The sequence below is a fragment of the Ceratotherium simum genome, chromosome 9 (assembly GCF_057802395.1).
Source record: "Ceratotherium simum simum isolate JZ-2026a chromosome 9, ASM5780239v1, whole genome shotgun sequence".
Classification (NCBI taxonomy): domain Eukaryota; kingdom Metazoa; phylum Chordata; class Mammalia; order Perissodactyla; family Rhinocerotidae; genus Ceratotherium; species Ceratotherium simum.
Genome location: NC_141908.1, coordinates 9,222,410 through 9,241,877, shown reverse-complemented (window position 1 = coordinate 9,241,877; position 19,468 = coordinate 9,222,410). Strand labels below are relative to the sequence as shown.

Here is a 19,468-nt window from a genome sequence, read left to right as displayed (position 1 = left end):
CAAGTCCAACACCAACATTCTAGGGCCAGTTCAGAAGGCATGGAAGACCAACAGAAGGAGACAGCATTCTAACGCTAATCCTTATCCAGCTGTAACTTAGCTCATCCAGCCAAGCTCAAAAGCCCAATGCTAACAGTGAGCATGGTTCTAAAAGCAGTGGCTAATTTTTGAGAGGTAAAAAGTAGGAAATTTGCCTGTAAATTTAAAATGTGACAGCAAAATGAAAGTTGTATATAACAAGGACTCAAACTGTCTAAATTAGGATCTGGAGGAGGAGGGATTTAGGGAAGAAATCTTTGTAAATCAATTTTCAAAGATTCAGGCAGTTGATGCCTACCATTTCTTTAAATTTAACACCCATACTGGTCTCACAAGGAACAATGCTACTTGTAGGAACAAAATACGTTTTAAATACCTAACGGAAAGTGCAGCCTGACTTCTGGATAGTCTCAGTCTTGATAAAGAGAAACTGGCTAAAAAGGCCCCACGCAGCTTCAGGCGCTGCTGGAGTCCACTAATCAAATAACGCCATCAGGGCACACGCGTGCTCTCCCTCTCTCCAAGCTGTGCTTTCCTCCGTGTCGACTGTGTTCTTCCACAGGTGCTGCCTTACCAAAACGTGGCAACGCAGCAGCTCAAACTTACATCCTACCAGCTTACGAGTGCTGACAGCACAGCACTAATTTAAAGAAGAGCAAGCAGAGGCCTGCTGCAAATGGGATTACTCCACTTCTGAAGGACAGCGAAGGCAAGTACCACGCACGGCTGGTTTCAAATGTTGGCACAGCTGACTCCACAACACCACAGAGTGTGGTCTTACCTGAAGACTTGGATCCAAGAGCAGACGATCCAAGCCGGCGGGCGGTCCCCATTCCAACGTTTCTCCGGGAGCTTGGTGGAGCTTTGGATGACGTAGAACTGGCAGAGGAAGGTCTATTACCATCCACAGAATCTTCATCATCAAAATTTTTATCTGAAGAGTAAGCACAGAAATCATTGTTTAAAAAAAAAAAGTGCCTTTTCACCTAAATTTGAAACAACTAGCCTTAGAGAGAAATGGTTTGCCTACTCTTGGAATCTGAAGTACCAGTCCAGGGTCTAGAAAGCCCTTAGTTAAGTCCAGAATGCAGCTACAAACATTATGTTTGCTTTCATGTTATCAAGAAGGTTCTCCCACCCCAATTTTAGAAAACCGAGAAAACATAAAGACGAAAACAATCTCTCATAAAACCACCACCTAGAAACAGTTACTTCAACATTTTGACATATTTCTGACCATTCTTTCATGCATTTTTTTAATAATAGCTGATGAGACTATATATACTTTTGGAATACTGCTTATTTCAAATATGTCCATTTTTCCATGTGATGAAATATTCTTCATAAAAACCATTTTAATGGTTGTATGGTACCTTGTAACTGGAAAACGCCACAACTGACATTTTAGGGTGGTTCTAAATACCTCATCATTAGAAATAATATTGCAACAAACACCTTCCCACTTGCATTCTTGTTGGAATTTATAATAATTTTAAGAAAAAAAAATCCCTAGAAGTAATATTACTAGATCAAAGAGTATGAAAGTGTTTGATGGGTACTGCCAAACTTATCTTCAGAAAGGTCATATAAATACATATTTTTCCTGGAAGTTCAAAGACGTGTCCATCTTCCCACAGTCTTGCCAACACTAAATACTATCCTTTTTACACTTCAACCAATTTGATAAGCAAAAAATTGCTACTTCTTCAATGTCGCATTGTCTTTGAGGGAAGTTGACCACTTTTTCATAAGTTCATTAACTTCTAAATTTTCTAAGCAGCAGCGGATCCAATCAATATTCTTTACATTGCATTTAAAATTAAAAAGAAAAAAGAAAAAACATCTTTGGGTTTTTTAAAAATCAACATATTTATAAACAACATTTTGATAATGGAAAATTAAAGCTATGATGGTGTATTATACAGAGTACCAAGAGCTTATATAGCAAGTGTGAGTCATTCAGGAAGCTAAACAAAGAACTTAAGAGTAATTAAAAACAAAAAAGGAAAACTAACATCTGTAGCTGGCAATAATCATGATTTCTGAAAAAGGGCATTATATCTTTACCACTAAGTCTGAAGTAAATAATTGTTGACCAAAAACAGATATAAACAGCACCCTGTTTTTCTTGATCTAGTCACTTCTTAGCTAAACTATCAACAACCAAGTCTTGTATCTACTCAGGACGCTTATGTTCCTTACAACTCACCAAGAATCCACTTCAAATTACATAGCTTCTTTTATTTAACATTGGGGTGGGGGGATATACAGGATACAACACCTCCTTACAAATGCATATATTTGTGCAAATTAGCTTCCTTCAACATGCCTTTACACTTCCCAGATTGCCTTATCAAGCTACGCTGCTTCACAGATGTCCTTTCAATCCACATATCAATTTCTTTTTCTTTTTTTTTTTGAGGAAGGTTGGCCTTGTGCTAACATCTGTTGCCAATCTTCCTCTTTTTTCTTTTTTCTCCCCTAAGCTCCAGTACATAGTTCTGTATTATAGTTGTAGAGTTGTAGCTCTTCTATATGGAACGCTGCCTCAGCATGGCTTGATGAGCAGTGAGTAGGTCCACGCCCAGGATCCAAACGGGCAAACCACGGGCCGCTGAAGCAGAACACGAGAACTTAACTGCTATGCTATGGAGCCCACACATCAATTTCTTATTGATTCAAATGTTCAGTGGTCTATTGTTCAGTGGTCTATTAGCACAGACTTCCCATGTGGATTGAAAAGGTGATTCTTAAACTGCAGAGCATGTTAATAAGGCCCTTCCCAAAAGTAAAATTTAGTCTAATGTAAAGGGTAATAAGGACAACCCAAAGGAGAGGTCACCCACTGAGCACTGCCAGCATTGGTGGTGACAAGGACTGATCTCAGCCTGTCTGTCCTCTGGGGAGCTCCAAGAGCATCTGAACCGCTGCCATTATTCAACCATGTTAAATAACTGTATTCTGCTCAGAACACTAACAGTTCCAGCCTATGGGAAATGTAAACAATGAATGCGGGTAATGAGGAGGCCACTGTGCTCCACTTAAAAATTCACGTAAATTGTGTTTAGTTTAGTCTTTCTAACATAGGCAGCCATGCCATTTAGAATTGCATTCAGTTAATGAGAATTATTTTCAATGGACCGATTTCACTGGAATTCCTGGGATTTCTGCTTGCAGCAATGATGGACCAGCAAGACGAGATTTAACCTTTTACAGTTAATAGTTAGAAACCAAAGAGAATATGTAAAACAACCACTTCCAGATGACACAGGCAGTGCAAGGACAACATGCAGTGCAGAACTGTGGTCCCTGAGAGACTGGAAACAAACAATGTGAGCTACACAATCACCTCAACTTTCTGTCTGGAGACGATGTCCAGGCCACCAAGTACCGGGAAAGCGGAACCTGAATTGAACCTGGCAGCCTTGCTAATGAAGATCAGAGATCAGGGAGGCTGAGGTGGTCGGAAGTTACAAAGCAGAGTGCTAGAAAAGAGGAAGCTACACAGAAAGAGAGCTCTAGAAATGTACTCAGTTCTAGGTCATGCATGTGTGAGTGAAATTCCACAAGGCAGGGCAAAAAATGAGCAGGAAGTTATAAACTGAACAATTCCTAAAGTTTACAGAAAGTAGGAAGATGTTCGAGCACCAGAGTAGAATGTTCTTGGTGACTCATCTGAGGCATTCAGTAGAGACCTCCAAGAGGGCAGACAGTAGTAGTAGGGCTGAACTATTTCTGGAGTGAAGGCTACACTATGCCTGCCCCATCAGAGTTTAAAGACAGGGCTCAAGGGGTTAATCAGATCTGCAAGTAACTTAAAACTGCTTTGCCAAACAAAGCATAACATTCCTTAAAGAAATGTAACAAAATACAGACACTCGACAATGTAACATTCACAATACACAACATCTAAACAAAATTTTATAAACATGACAAGAAGCAGGAAAATGTGGCCCTTAATCAGGAGGGAAAAAACATCAGAAAACAGTAACCAGCTAAGAAATGACAGAAATGACGGAACTAGCAGATAAGAACATTAAAACCAGTATAACTATGCTCAAGTATTAAAAGACCAAACAGACATAATGAGAGAAAAGAAAAAAAGTTTAAAGGACCAAATGGAACTTCTGGAAATTAAGAAAACACAGTATCTGAAATGAAAATTTCATTGAATGGGATTAAAAGCAGATTAGACACCCTAGAGAAAAAATCAGGGCATTTAAATACACAGCGATAAAATTTAACCAACATTAACCACAGAGAAAGAAAGGCAATTAAATACGAACAATAGAGTCTCTGAGACCTGTAGGATAATATCAAGCAGTCTAATACACGAAATTGCACTCCCTGCAGCAGCCAGAGGGAAAAAAGACACATTACATACAGAGGAATAAAACGACAGTAGGCTTCATCAGAAACCATGTGTGCCAGAGACAATGGAATGACATCTTGAAAAGGTGAAAGTATTAACCTAGAATTCTATACTCAGCAAAAATATCTTTTAAGAATAAAGGATAAATAAAAACTTATTCAGACAAACAAAAAAAAATTTGTCACCAGCAGACCTGCGCTCCAAGAAATGTTAAAGGAAGATCTTCAGGCAAAAGGAAAAATGATACCAAATGGAAACTTGGATTTACATAACAAAATGAAAAGTATTGGAGATAGTACATATGTGGATATATATAAGACTCTCTTCCTCACATTTTAATTTCTGTGAAAGATAATTGACTGTTTAAAGCAAAAACAAAACACTTGACATTTACTTTCCATTTTTTTTATATTCTCATGTCATAGGCAGATAACCCGGTGGCCAGCAAAAGGATATATGTTGGCATTTAGGATATATGTTGCTGTATGGGATGCCACACAAAAAACTGGGACAGCAAGAAGAAAATGGAAGCAGTTCAGACAGACTCTGTCCTCAGAGAGCCTGTACTTTTAAAAGTTAATTATAACTTGTCCAAACTTACTGAAGATGTCACATAATGGCGGAATGCACGCACAAGATGCGTGTTTCATCACCAATTTCTGTATGGAAATGCCTCTTAAGGAAGGGAAGGGGGAAAAGGGACATTGAGCAGCCAATGTTAGGGTTTTAAAAACTGAGCTCTAAGAGTCCCACTCAGTCTTTTTGCTTACCCTTTGTAAACAAATCTAGCAGGCTTACTGATCTTTTTTTCTAACCAGATTAGAAGCAACTAAATATAGGAATAGTAAGAAGGGGGATGCAGGAGTTAAGTATAGTGATGTTAATAAGAAGTGACAGTTGAGAGCCTGACAGCTAAACAGAAGCTAAAAAAGCAAACACGTATAGATACACCCCCAAACCCAAACTGCTTAGAAGGCCAGTGCCAGTACAGAGGTCAAATCACATTTATACAGCTTAATAGCATGACAACAGGTGCTCATAATTATGTGACTGCACCATCAAAACTAAATTATTTTTCATGTGATATGTGTGCTAACAAAGAAAGTAATACATATTTTCTATCTGAATTGGAAATTCAGGGAAAAAGGAAAAAGTATATTCATTTTCCAGATTAACAGTTAGACACACTGCTTTAAATTCAGAGATACTTCACCTGAAAAGGTGCTTAGAGGATAAAAGTCAATTGAGCCTATTATTTGAAAACTAACACACTGTTTGAAAATAGGTTGACTTGGAGGGGCCAGCCTGGTGGTGCAGTGGTTAAGTTTGTATGCTCTGCTTCAGCAGCCCAGAATTCTTGAGTTCGGATCCCAGGTGTGGACCTACACACTGCTCGCGTCAAGCCATGCTGTGGCAACGTCCCACATACAAAAAAAAAAAAAAAAAATTGAGGAAGATTGGCACAGATGTTAGTTCAGGGACAATCTTCTCAAGCAAAAAGAGGAAGATTGGCAATAGATGCTAGCTCAGGGCCACTCTTCCTCAAATTAATTAATTAATTAATTAAAAATAAGTTGACCCTATGTCTCCCAGCTTTTTGGACATCCAGAAATTAAAATCAAATTATAAAGAAGGTTAGGCCGTCAGAAAGGTACTCAGTTTCAGTTAACTGGGCATTCTGTTATGTAGAACACGCCATTCCTTAACTGGACAAATAAGCTGTATTTGCAACTGGACTGTGATTACAGAGTGGATCCACTCTGGATCCAGTCCAGGATGATGAGCCTCACTGACCCAGGATCTAATATATTTCAGTATTTCTCCACTCAATCAATCCACACTGAACTCCACTAGTCATTGAAATGCCATTTTCCTTAGGGTTTTGTATCCTAAATGTTAGGATGTAACCTCTTTTTCTAGCGCTTTATGCAAAAACATGTGTGAAAATGAGTATTTTTAGCTATGCTAGTTCACACCATTACATCAGTTTAAAATTTTTCACACAATATGACAACATGTTACATAGAAAACGGTCTTAGAGAAGGATAAGTTCTCTGTGAGCTCAAAGAAATAATTAATTCTATCTCCAGCCACCACTGCAAAGATTGTCATTTGAGGGTCACTCCTCTCATTTGACAGTCTGCGGTAGACACCTGGAATAAGCTAATTGGAGGCTTCGCTACCAAGCCACCATCACCTCCTTTAGTCCTTTAAATCACTTGAGCTCCACTCCTCCTTTTACAGCACTAGAACAAGACATTTAAAAATGATTCATGAAATTTCCACAGAGCGACACTGTAATCTTCATCCAACTCCTGGCAACCCAGTTAGGCACAGTGAAGTGAAAAACAGCAGCAAAATAACACGCCAAAAAGGACTATTGGTACAAAAGAGATTTTAAAATACAGAAAAGACAGGACTCTTTGAAAAAACAAAAAGGACAGAGCACAAACACAGGCATCCGTGGACTCAAAAGCAAACGAGCAGAATTCTAACAGCTAAACAAGTCTGTAAACTTGTCTTGAACAAATCTTGAACTGTGGTCAAGATGCTGGATTGAGGCTGGAGAGTGACCAGTGCTGGCACCAGTGGGGCAGAAGTAGTCCCTTCGTCAGCCTCAACTGACTCAGATTCTGAAATCTCTAAGGAAGCCCCAGTAGAGCCCCAGCTGCCTCATAAGTGAACTTCAATCAGGCTGGACAGGGGAAGATATAAAGCAACAAGCCACAGACAGATTCTGTGGGTCAAAAATGATCAGAAAGACCATTAAGTACCACTGTGACTACGGACTTGGGTACAGGGCTGGCAGAGAAACTATCATTCTAAACACAGACTCCAAGTTTGGTGTCTGCAATTCAGAATTACAAGCTTCGGATTATACTGTCCATTTAGAAAATTTATACACTCATCTATGAGGATGATCAAAATGTCACAGAAACTAAGAAATGTCTGTTCCATTGTCCATCTCCCAGGAAGGCCAGAACCTAAACCACAAAGCTTTTCCTTCTCTTTTCTCCAGAGGCAGGCTTTGACTGGCGGAAGCCCAATGGGGAGGAAACGCCTCATTTTCTAAAGCAAAGACAGCTAACTGTTTCCCTGCATCAGGGTCACTTTGTAGAAGCTGATATTCCTGACAGGCTTTCAGATTCACCCACTCCCTGTTACTGAAATTCCCCTCCAAGGGAGTAAGAAGTGTGGCAGCCTAGTAACTAGAATATAATTAGCATTCCCAAAAGGAGGCTGACCAGGGACATGATAGTAAGCCCAAAGGCTGGCTGCTTTTGTAAATATCCCAGAATTTCTTCTTTCTTGATCTTTCACAAATCCAAGGTTTTGCTGTCTGCAAGTCTTGCCCGATATGTGCAATACACTCCTATGTATTCTTGAAAACACTAGTCTACTGTTAGATCCTGCCCAGTTCTGTCCAGAGTCAATCGTGCCCTTCTCTGTGCTACATGGCCATACGTGTGCCTTTTACTCCATCTCATCCTGTAATTAACTGTTTGCATAACTGTGTGCCAGGCCCTGTGTTTGGTGCTTTACATATTCTCATTAAATCCTCTTGACAACCCTAAGAGAGAAGTGCTGTTATCACTCAAAGATGAAAAAACTTAACGCATCCAGACATAATGTGCCCAAAGTCACACGGCTAACTAGAAGGTGGATGAAGCCAGGATTCAAGTCCATGTCTGTTCGACTCAAGAGCCTATGATCTGAGTCATGATAATAAACGACTGCCACTTAAAAAATGCAATTTGCATAAACTGGCCACTTACTATGTGCTGAGCACTGCCCTAAGTGCTTTCTGTGCATTATTTTATTTAATTCTTATAACAGATGTTTGCTTACTTTAGAGAATTATTTACTTAAGGTAATTTCTTAGACATGGAATCATCAATATCTCTTAATGAACATGGACATAAAAATCCTCAACAAAATATTAGCAAACCAAATCCAGCAACATATAAAAAGTATTATCATGGCCAAGTAAGATTTATCCCAGGAATGTAATGTTGGTTTAATTACAAAAATCAATTAATTCAATGCATCACATTAATAGAATAAAAGACAAAAACAACATGCTCGATAGACACAGTAAAAGTATTCGACAATATCCAAAACAAAACCCTTTCATGCTAAAAACACTACAAACAGGGATTAGAAGGGAACTAACAAAAAACACACTATTAACACCATATTTAATGGTGAAAGACTAGATGCGTCCCCTAAGATCAGGAACGAGACAAGAAGCCCACTCTTGCCATTTCTAGTCAACATTGTACTAGAAGGTTCTAGCCAAGGCAATTAGCCAAGAAAAAGAAAGAAAAAAAAAATCCAGATTAGACAGGAAGAACTAAAACTACCTCTATTCACAGATGACAGAATCTTGTATATAGAAAGCTCTAAAGAATTCACTAAAAAACTATTAGAACTAATAAACGAGTTCAGCAAGGTTGGAAGATATAAGATCAATATAGAAAACATCAATTGCATTTCAATACATCAGCAACGAACAATCCAAAAATGAAATTAAGAAAATAATTCAATTAACAACAGCATCAAGAAAAACAAAATACTTAGGAATAAGTTTAACGAAAGGAAGGTAAGACAATGTGACACTGTTGAGAGAAATTAAAGACCTAATAAATGGAGAGACATCCCATGTCCAAGGATCAGAAGACTGACAAAAACTTACTTTGCTCATAATCTAAACTATATTTCTTGCCCATTTGTTCCCACTAGCTTTTTCATTTTAGCCAAAGTTCAGTGGTGCCTGGAGAGGCACAAAAGTACAAACCACATCGTCTGAACTGGGTAGTTGTATAAAGGTCTTTCTTCCAAGTTTCTACATTCCTCCTTCTGTCAAAATATGAGAAGCTGGGTATGTGTATCCCCCCAAGTTCAGTCAAAATGGACCAGGACTAAATAGAACCAATCCTATTTAATAGTGTTCTGTGAAAAACATCCTTTAATATTCATATTCTGAAACAAAAATTCCTCCCCCCGTTTACAAAATTAAAAAATGCTTTTGTCAGAGTACAAGGGGTAAAAAATTTTAACCTAGCTGGAAATACTGGCATGTTTCACAGTACAAAAATGAAAATGGCATAATGGAAGCTACCAGGGTGCTAACAGAGTGCTACTCTGCCCTTTGGGCACCAGTAATCCACTCTACCACAGAAGGGGTGAACCTGAAACACAAGCAAGTTTTACAGTGAGGGATTCACTTTCCACTCCTTCAGCCAAGAGCTTCCTGCCAGAGAGCTAGGCTGGCATTTTAAACTATCTCAACCATGACACGCCTAGTGCAGATACAGCAAGAAGAGAGAACCAGAGCAGAGACAGGAAGACAAGTCAAAAATTCATTTCAGTTTTACTAATCCTTTAAAAGGGGAGCTAAAACTGGAAGAAACTAGGGGGAAGCCAGGAAAGGAAAACACCATCAGAACCTGGAGAGGGAAACAAAATGTAAGGAGGGCATGAAGTAAACCTCCACCAACACCTGTTCCTGAGAGGCACTGCTGGGAGCTACAGTTCACTCTAGGTGAGAACTGACAAATGCCTTCTGCAGGGGCAGATCAAGGCTCATTTCTTCTTTGGGTCTCAGATGGAAAACGTCCTGGCTGCTGCTCTACAGTTTATGAGCAGGTAACAATGAGCAGGCTCTGGAGAGACACAGGTATAATGACAGCAAGAAGAGGAAATGGACAGCTGGCACTGGGAAGTAAGCCTGTCCTAAGGTGGAGCTATCAGTCACAGGCCTGCACTTTCATCAAGACCAACCTCAATGGGCCAGCCCCGTGGCTTCGTGGTTAAGTGCTCGCGCTCCGCTACTGGCGGCCCAAGTTCGGATCCCGGGCGCGCACCGACGCACCGCTTCTCCCGCCATGCTGAGTCCGCGGCCCACATAGAGCAACTAGAAGGATGTGCAACTATGACCTACAGCTATCTACTGGGGCTTTGGGGGAAAAAAAAGGAGGAGGATGGGCAATAGATGTTAGCTCAGAGCCGGTCTTCCTCAGCAAAAAGGGGAGGATTAGCATGGATGTTAGCTCAGGGCTCATCTTCCTCACAAAAAATAATAATAATAATAATAATAATAATTATAGTAACCCCAAATTTCTTCATGGTGGTAAAGTAGAGGATAGTAGGGCATTTAAATTGTTACTTATGTCTCACAAAAGTACTCAAAAGGTACAGTGTAAACATTTATTTTAAGTGAACATATTTCGATGTACAGTTTTACTATTTCATGGGAAACGGAGTAGTTTTAAGCAACTTTAAGGACTATAAATAAAATTTGTATATTGATGACTGAAAACTAAAAGTGAACTTCTAGGAATCACAACTACTATTTCAATACCTTAGATAATATCTGAATGTCATATCAACAAAACTCACAGTGTATCGTTTCACTGATTAAATATTCTTTTCTCCTTTTGACCAAGGTACTTATTTTACCTTTGAACGTGACCTAAAAGGGCATTATACTTAATAAATGTCAGAACCCAATCCCACAGATATCAGATCTACACCTTGCATTCTTTTGGAAATGTCATTTTAATTATCACTGCACCAATCCTGACCCAATTCTTCTTGACAACCACGACATAGGCACAAAAGCAAGTCAGCTGGAAAAATTCAGAGCCAAATTTGGAAAAAGTTTCCTCCTAGAATGTTTTCTCATACTTAAAAGTGACTGCACCAAGAGCTATTTGCCTCTTGTGCAATAATCCTTCAAATCATCCATTCTTGCTTTAATGACTTCATTCTCAAGACCCAAAATAGACAAATAATCATACAGCTGCATAAGAAGACAGAGAGAAATAAGATGACAATTTAAAATAAACACTTATGTTGTAATAAATCTTAATCCTCTAATACTAGCCCCATCTCTACTCCAAGATACAAACCCACTTGAATCAAACCTACATACAAACAAAATTCTAAGTCTAAGTGTCCAAAACTATAATCATACCCTACCCTCAAAACCTGCTCACTCTCCATGTTCCCTACTTCAGTTCGTCCTACCACTATTCATCCAGTCAGCCATACCAAAATATGGAATTCTTCTTAATTCTCCCTTCTCCTTTACCATCTCCTGCCACGTCTTCCCCCACCCACCTACCCAAACAATAATTAAGTGTGGCCAGTGCCACTTCCAATCATCTCTCACTTCCATTCGCTCTCCAGTCCCACTAAGGCTGTCCTAATTCAGGTCTTCCTCATCTCTTAGGTGGATTTCTGTACCAAAATAGTCTCTTAATTGGTCTCTTTGCCTCCAATCTGTTTTTTTAAATAAATAACAATAGATGTTTTAAATACATAGAACATTAAAAACATAAAAAATAAAAGTGCATAGTCTCACCACCCAGATAAACTCTGCCACCTTTTTCAAAGAACAGAATTAATGCATGCATAAACATGGTTAAGTAATTCAAATATTCAGAAGAAAACAAAATGAGAATAAAAAGCTTCTCTCCCAACTCCCTTACCACTTCCTAGTTTTTTGTTTTTAATAAAGGTTTTATTTTGGAATAGTACAGCCATGCACCACATAATGATGTTTCAGTCAACGAGGGACCACATATATACAACAGTGGTCCTATCAAATTACTACCCTACAGCCTAGGAGTCTAGTAGGCTATACCATTTAGGTTTGTGTAAGCACACTCTATGATGTTTGCACAACGACAAAATCGCCTAACAACGCTTTTCTCAGAACGTATCTCCGTATCTCCGTCCTTAAGCGATGCATGACTGTATCCGAGTTACAGAAAAGTTGTCAAGATAGTACAGAGAGTTCCCACATACCCCACACTCAGTCTCCTTATTATTAGTATCTAATATTAGTATGGTACAATTGTTATAATTAATGAACCAATATTGATACATATTATTAACTAAAGTCCATAGTATACTCAGAGTTCCTTACTTTTCTCCTACTGTCCTTTATCTGTTCCAGGATCCCATTCAGGATATCACATTACATTTAGTAGCCCCAGGCTCCTCTAGGTTGTGACAGACTTCCCTTGTTCTAGATGTCTAGATGACCTGGACGGTTTCAAGGAGTACTGGATGGGTAGTTTACGGAATATCCTTCAATTTGGGTTTGCCTGAGCTTTCTGTCATGTTTAGACAGAGCTTATGGGTTTGGGGGAGGAAGACCCAAGAGGTAAAATGTCATTCTCTCATCATAATAAGAGTACATGCTGTCATCAAGACTGCTGATGTTGACCTTGATCACCTGGTTGAGGTGGTGTTTGTCAGTTCTCTCCTGTAAAGTTACTCTTTTTCTCCCTTTCCATACTGTATTCTTTGGAAGGAAGTCACTACACATATCACACACACAGTGGGAAGTTATGCTCTCCTCCTCCAGGGTGGAATAACTACATAAAAGATTTGGAATAACTCTGCATGAGAGATTTTGTCTCCTCTCCCTCATTTATATATTTATTCAATCATTATATCAGTATGGACCCATCAATATTTATTTTATACTTTGGGTTATAAGCCAATACTACTTAATTTTATTGCTCAAATTGTTCCAGCTTTAGCCATTGGGAATCTTTCAGTTGACTCCTGTGTCCCTTTGACATACCCTCATCACTGTTTTGTTTTGCTTTTTGCTTTGTTTTGTTTTTCTGAGCACTTCCTTACTTTCTAATACCACAGGTTCATGAGGCTAATCATATATATATTCTCTGCTCTAGCCCTAGAATCAGCCATTTCCCCCACGGAGCCCTGGTGGTGTTAAACACCAAGATCTGGGCACTGGGTGCAGTTTCTTTTTAAGAGATCTTATTATAGATATGATTCTGCATTTTGTTTCTCTTAAGAGAGCTTTCCACATCTAAACAAAAACATCAACCATATCATTTCAAACCTAAGTCCAAGTTTCATTAGATCATCTAATGTTTCCATTAGATCATCTAATGCTGCCACATTGGGTTGTGTCCCTATATCACATAGCATGATATTTACAGGCCAGCTCCTATGCCAAGCTATCTACATGCATCATCTCATTTACTCCTCACAGTGGTGCAGGAATTATTATCCCCAACTCCAACACGAGGAAATCAAGGCTGACAGATAAGTCACCCAGCCCAGGTCACACATTGCTCATGTAGACACAGCACTCACACTCAGTTTGAGGGATTCCAAAGTCCACACGCTCATTCCTGCCCCAAAGTCACTTGTCCACTTACAATCCAGTCACCCAGACCCCAAAACCACTTAAAGGACTGTTGACATTTTTTGGATGATGTACACCAGTCTGTACCAAACTGAGAACTATAAGGAAAAACTTGTAAATTTCTCATAGAGCTAAATTTATTTGACTTAAAGGACTATCCTTTATTCTAAATTAAATCTTTTTATTTTTTTTATTGATGTTAATGTCCCTTATTTTATGAACTAACAAGAGATAACGTGGGGTTTCGTGTTGTTGTTATATTTGGTAAAATTAAAGTTGCCCACCCTGTATCAGTCTCCCTAACTCCCACCCAATTTTTTAAATTTAACTCTGAAAAGTAAATGGTCTACAATAAAAATCTCAGCTTCTTAGGGTGGCATACAAGGCCCTTGTCCATCTTCCCCTGCACTTTCCCCACAAGGAATACCAAACTGCTTTTAAAAACAAACTCATCATGTTTGTACGATAATTTCCTCTCCCAGAATTGCCTCCCCGCCTCCCCCATAACTGGGCAAACAACTGATTAGAAACATCACATTTTCAAAGCGTCTACAACTTGGTTATAGAATGCTAATGCCTGTTTTAATAATATCTCTTTGAATGCTTTCATTTTTTAATAATTCCCCAAGGCAACTATTGAAAATGGCACAGTTTCAGAATCAAAGAAACAAACAAAGCCAAAGTTTTATCACAACAGTAGGGAGGAAGCACTGAGCTTGGAGACACAGCTTGCTGAAAGGTGGTCTAAGATGGCCAAGTCCAGGGCTCTGCTCTCTGTCCTGTCTCCAACCTATAAAGAAAAGCTGATGGGGCCAGCCCGGTGGCACAAGTGGTTAAGTGAGCACACTCTGCTTCAGCAGCCTGGGGCTCGCAGGTTCGGATCCCGGGTGCGCACCGATGCACTGCTTGTCAAGCCATGCTGTGACAGTGTCCCATATAAATTAGAGGAAAATGGGCATGGATGTTAGCTCAGGGCCGATCTTCCTCAGCAAAATGAGGAGGATTGGCATCAGATGTTAGCTCAGGGCTGATCTTCCTCACCAAAAAAAAAAAAAAAAAAAGAAAAGAAAAGAAAACCTGAAACCTCCCGTATCCATGTTTAAAAGCTACCCTGCCTACTCCTCATGGGGCTGCTGTGAGGATCAAAAAACAAAAACAAAAGACATTCAGGAAAGTGCTTTGAAAATACTAACTCTACACACAATCGTGGTAGAATCGCTGGTATCAATAATCTGCAGATTGGTAATGGGTCCCTTACTAATCGTGGGTTGACAGAGGAAGATTCAAACATGCGACCACTGTAAGAAGCAGCTTTCGTTCCTCATTTCCTACCAGATTTGCAGCTCCTTAGGGTAAAAGTTAACCAATGCTTCTCAGCTTGCATTTCAGGTAACAGTGATTAATGAGGTAGGCAATTTGGAAGGAATTATGAAGCAAAAGAAGACTCTTTATTTTAAATTCAGACCCACAAGGCTTTCTCCATGGCCTTTAACATAAAACACTTGACTCCCATAATTATCTTGCCCCGTTGTTAAAAAACAATCCAAAATACAACAACTTAAGACAAATGCTACATATAAGTAACACACTCTCAAATCCTCAAATGAAGGGCTCTAAAAGAGGTCACTTCAGAACATGAATTATTTAACTCTCCTGCCCAGGTATTGATTTCCTACAGTAGCTTAACCTGAATACAGAATATTATACTGAGGAATGAAATAAAGAGGAATACTATCACTGCATGCTTTAAATTCTCAATTTGAAAATATAACAAGCAGAAACGCATCTTCCAATATGACCATTTTCAGCAAACTTAACCAAATGTAGTTTAAGAAGACAGATATACACACCTTTACTAAGAATCCACTACAAAATAAACACAGAGCAATGAGCTGGATGTGTGCGAACATCCTCACAGTGGAGACAAATAAACACTTGTTATTGTGCACAATTCACTCTGTGTAATACCTGATTCAGTATCCCTCAGAGACAACAAATGAAAAGCCTGCCAGGAAGACCATCCCATAGGAAAGAAAGATAGTGACACAGGCTGTTCACATCACATCAACTGCGCTCTCGCTGCAGACACAAACCTGATTCACGTGGAGTTCTCTCAAAATCATTTCAATGCTGCCAAAACATGAGGAAAACCTCCATGGAAAGACCAAAGGGTAGTCAATAAGACTATTTTTTTAATCAATAAGACTTTTCTAAACAATACTTCTTTTGTGGTTTTCCAGTTCCCCATTTTTGCATTTTAAAGATGCAAATCTTTAAAAGGGAAGGAAGAATTGTATACAATGACTCTCAAGACAAAAGCAGCAACCCAGCAGTGCCAGGACTTACATGTGTTTTTCCTCTACCCACTGTTGGGAAAGCTTAGAAATTTCTAGCTAGTAGATTCCTTTCAAGACAGCTTATACTTATTAACAAATGTCTTGTAATTGCAAAATAATTTATTTTATAACCCACATACTGTGAACACAAGAGAGCAGAAAAAAATTAAAAGCACACGAAATAAAGAGGCTGATGAAAAAGCTAACCTCGAGTTACTGTGCCTACTTCCTCTCTCTAGTCCTCGAAGGTTAACAATCCTGTTAATACATCTGTAGGTTTCACAATTTTCCGCCGCTAAATGCAAATATGCATAGCAATTATTTTCCTCCACAATTTTTAGTTATCAAAGCAACTATAAAATATCTTAAATATTGTATTTATTTCTTAGTTAAGCAGCAATAATTACAAACACTCTACAGAATATATTAGACTAGCCTACCTTTCCCAGTAGTCATGACCATCAGTGATCTTGGTACAAATACGAACACTGCTCTGTAAGCTATACCTACTCACAGCAACTTAAGCATCAGCAAACTCTCCACCCACACGACTTCAGTGTGAGCCAGCACCAATGGCAACTGCCACCCTATTCCAAAATAAAAGCCCAGACTATATATAATGGTGATTATTTTTAAAAAGGGGGGGGGTGGGGTGAGAGGTGAACCTTCTCCATCTGACTTTACTCATGTAAGAGGGCCAGGCTTCTTTAAAACTGGTACTAAAAAAATTTTTTAACCAACTCGCTGATTTTTCCTCCCCCAAAAAACAGAAGAGAGCATTCCTAATATAAATCTTAATTATAAGAATAAAATCAAAAGCAATCTTATTTCCACACAGATGATAAAGTAAACTGTCAGCTCCAGCTTAAACTACTTAACCTAGAAACAGAAACAGAAACAGTCTCTTCGAGGCTATTTTAGGTGCTCTTCTCCTTAGCACAGCACAGCACACTTGCCAGCCTTGGAACATATTATGCCTGTATCCGTGACTATGGAAACACTTTCCTAAGATACTGAACCAGCATCCCAAACCTTGTAATATGCAGAGTCTAACAAACAAGCAGGGGGAGGGGCTGGGAACCCATTATCAGCACCTGATCCACTTACACATAATCATTGTTTTTAAAGACTATGCAAGATAATAATGGCTTGGCTTCTTAATAAAGAAGAGACAGTCGATTCACTTTTAAATGAATGCTTGGTCCTAGCTACACCAGGCAACAATTCAGATCTTAACCTAACAATTCATCATTGGTCTATTTGTTTTCAGACTTGCACAAGTATTTCTCATTTCCAACAACTTAGAAATGATACCTAAAATTTTTCAAATTTTTTGGTAAAAAAACATAAGACAGGATGTATTTGGCAGCAAAATGATACCCTAGATACACTGATGTATAAGAGCCAATAATTTTGATTATCTGCTATCTATAGTTTTGTCAGCAAATAAATATTTTGTTTTTTTCTTCAGCCACAGATTTATTATGGAATTTTCATGGATTTAACCAGCATGATACTTTCTTTCTTTTCTCATAAACATGTTAGCTTTGCTTAAGAAACTCAAAAGCATGCACATTTTTAACCAAATTAATGTCCGTGGGCCTTGCTTCAATCAAATCCAATTAAAGATCATTAAGTGGCTGCAGATAAAGGACACTGACTAGTCTGTAATTACTGACTCTTTCATGCTGAAAATCCAATTCTCCCATGAGCCTAAGCACATCTGCATGATTAAAAAACTGACACAGAAAATAATTTGCTTTGTGAAATCCATGGAAGGAAAAACTGTAATTTTTGCTTCAAGGGGTTTGCTAATTATATGGAGATGGAAAAAAAAAGAAAAAGAAACATCTATAAAACAACATATTTTTAACTCCCATATTCTTGCCATTCAAAGCTGAAAGGCCTTTGGGTAACCTAGCAACAAAAAAGAATCATACAAAGATGAAGTATTCTGCTACAAATGGACGCTCATGTCCAATTGCTACTCAGCTGCTTTCTCATTGCTGTTTTAGTCACAATTTTTACACTTTTAAAATATTAAGTTCATGAGTTTTATATAAACATAATCAATTACACATCTTAGAACAACATAATTTTGAACATGTCAAGAAATACAACCCAGGATGAAGCCTATTTCTTCCCTAAGAGTACCGCTATTACATTAATAGTTTCTTTCAACTTAGCTCAAATCCACAGCCTTTATATCTTACTCAAAAGAGCACTGCAAACAAACAGAAGAGAAAAATAGGTAAATTAGACTTCATTAAAACTTTTAAATGTCAAGAAAGTAAAAAGACAACCCACAGAATGGGAAAAAATATGTGCAAATAATATATCTGATAAGAGTCTTGTATCCAGAATATATAAAGAACTCAAAGCTGAACAACAACAAGACAAACCAATTTAAAAATGGGCAAAGGATCTGAATAAAGATTTTTCTAAAGATGATCTAGAAATGGCCAACAAGCACATGAAAATATGTTCAATATCAGTCATTAGGGAAATGCAAATCAAAACCACAATGAGATAGGACAACTATCATTTTTTTAAAAAACAGAAAATTTGTTGTTGTTATTGTTATTGGAGAGGATGTGAAGAAACTGGAACCCTCACACATTGCTGGTAGGAATACAAAATGGGGAAGCCACTGTAGAAAACAGGATGACAGTTCTCAGTAAGTCAAACATAGAATTACCACATGATGCAGCAATTCTACTCCTAGGTATATACTCAGAAGAACTGAAAACAGGCGTCCAAACAAAAACTTGTAAATGAGTGTTCAAAGCAGCCTGATTTACAATACCCAAAAGGTAGAAACAGTCCAAATATTCACCAACGGATGAATGCATAAACAAAATGTGGTCCATCCACACAGTGGACTACCATAAAAAGGAATGAGGTACTGATGTATGCTACAATATGGACGAACCTGGAAAACATTATGTTAAGCGAAAGAAGTCAGACACAAAAGAACACATATTGTATAATTCCATTTATACGAAATGTCCAGAGTAGGCAAACTTATAGAGAAAGTAGACTAGTGATTGCTTGGGATAGCGGTGTGGTGAGGAGGAGTTAGGGAGATAGAGAGGTGATAGCTAAAGAACACCAGGTTTCTCTTTTGCGGTGATAAAAATGTTCTAAAACACACTGTGGTGACAGTTGTACATATCTGTGAATATACTAAAATGACTGAATTATACACTTGTATGGTATATGAATTTTAGCTCAATAAAGCAGTTTTTTTAAAAGAGCATAATTCTTAAAGATAATGTACATTAGATTTTAAATGTGCACCCCAACATAACTGAAAATTCTAAAAAAAATAAGTATGACAGTTATTCTCCAGTGATATTTTCACTTAAAAAATAAATATACCCCTAAAACAGAGCAATTGGAGGAGAAACCTATCATTTTGAGCACCAACCACGTCCCAGACATTGTGCTAGGAGTTTTACACACAATCTCATTTATTCTGCAGGACATCTCTACAGGGTGTTCACTCCATTTTACGAAGGAGCA

At 38.4% G+C, this 19,468-nt stretch overlaps 1 protein-coding gene across 1 annotated transcript in view; it reads right to left on the bottom strand.

Annotated features, from left to right (window-relative positions):
- CLASP1 (cytoplasmic linker associated protein 1) overlaps positions 1-19,468 on the bottom strand; it is a 263,343-nt gene that overhangs the window by 120,786 nt on the left and 123,089 nt on the right. Inside the window, exon 9 of the mRNA XM_087435033.1 lies at positions 821-973. Within this exon, the coding sequence (XP_087291159.1) occupies positions 821-973 (153 nt within the window). The remainder of the gene's footprint in view (positions 1-820; positions 974-19,468) is intronic.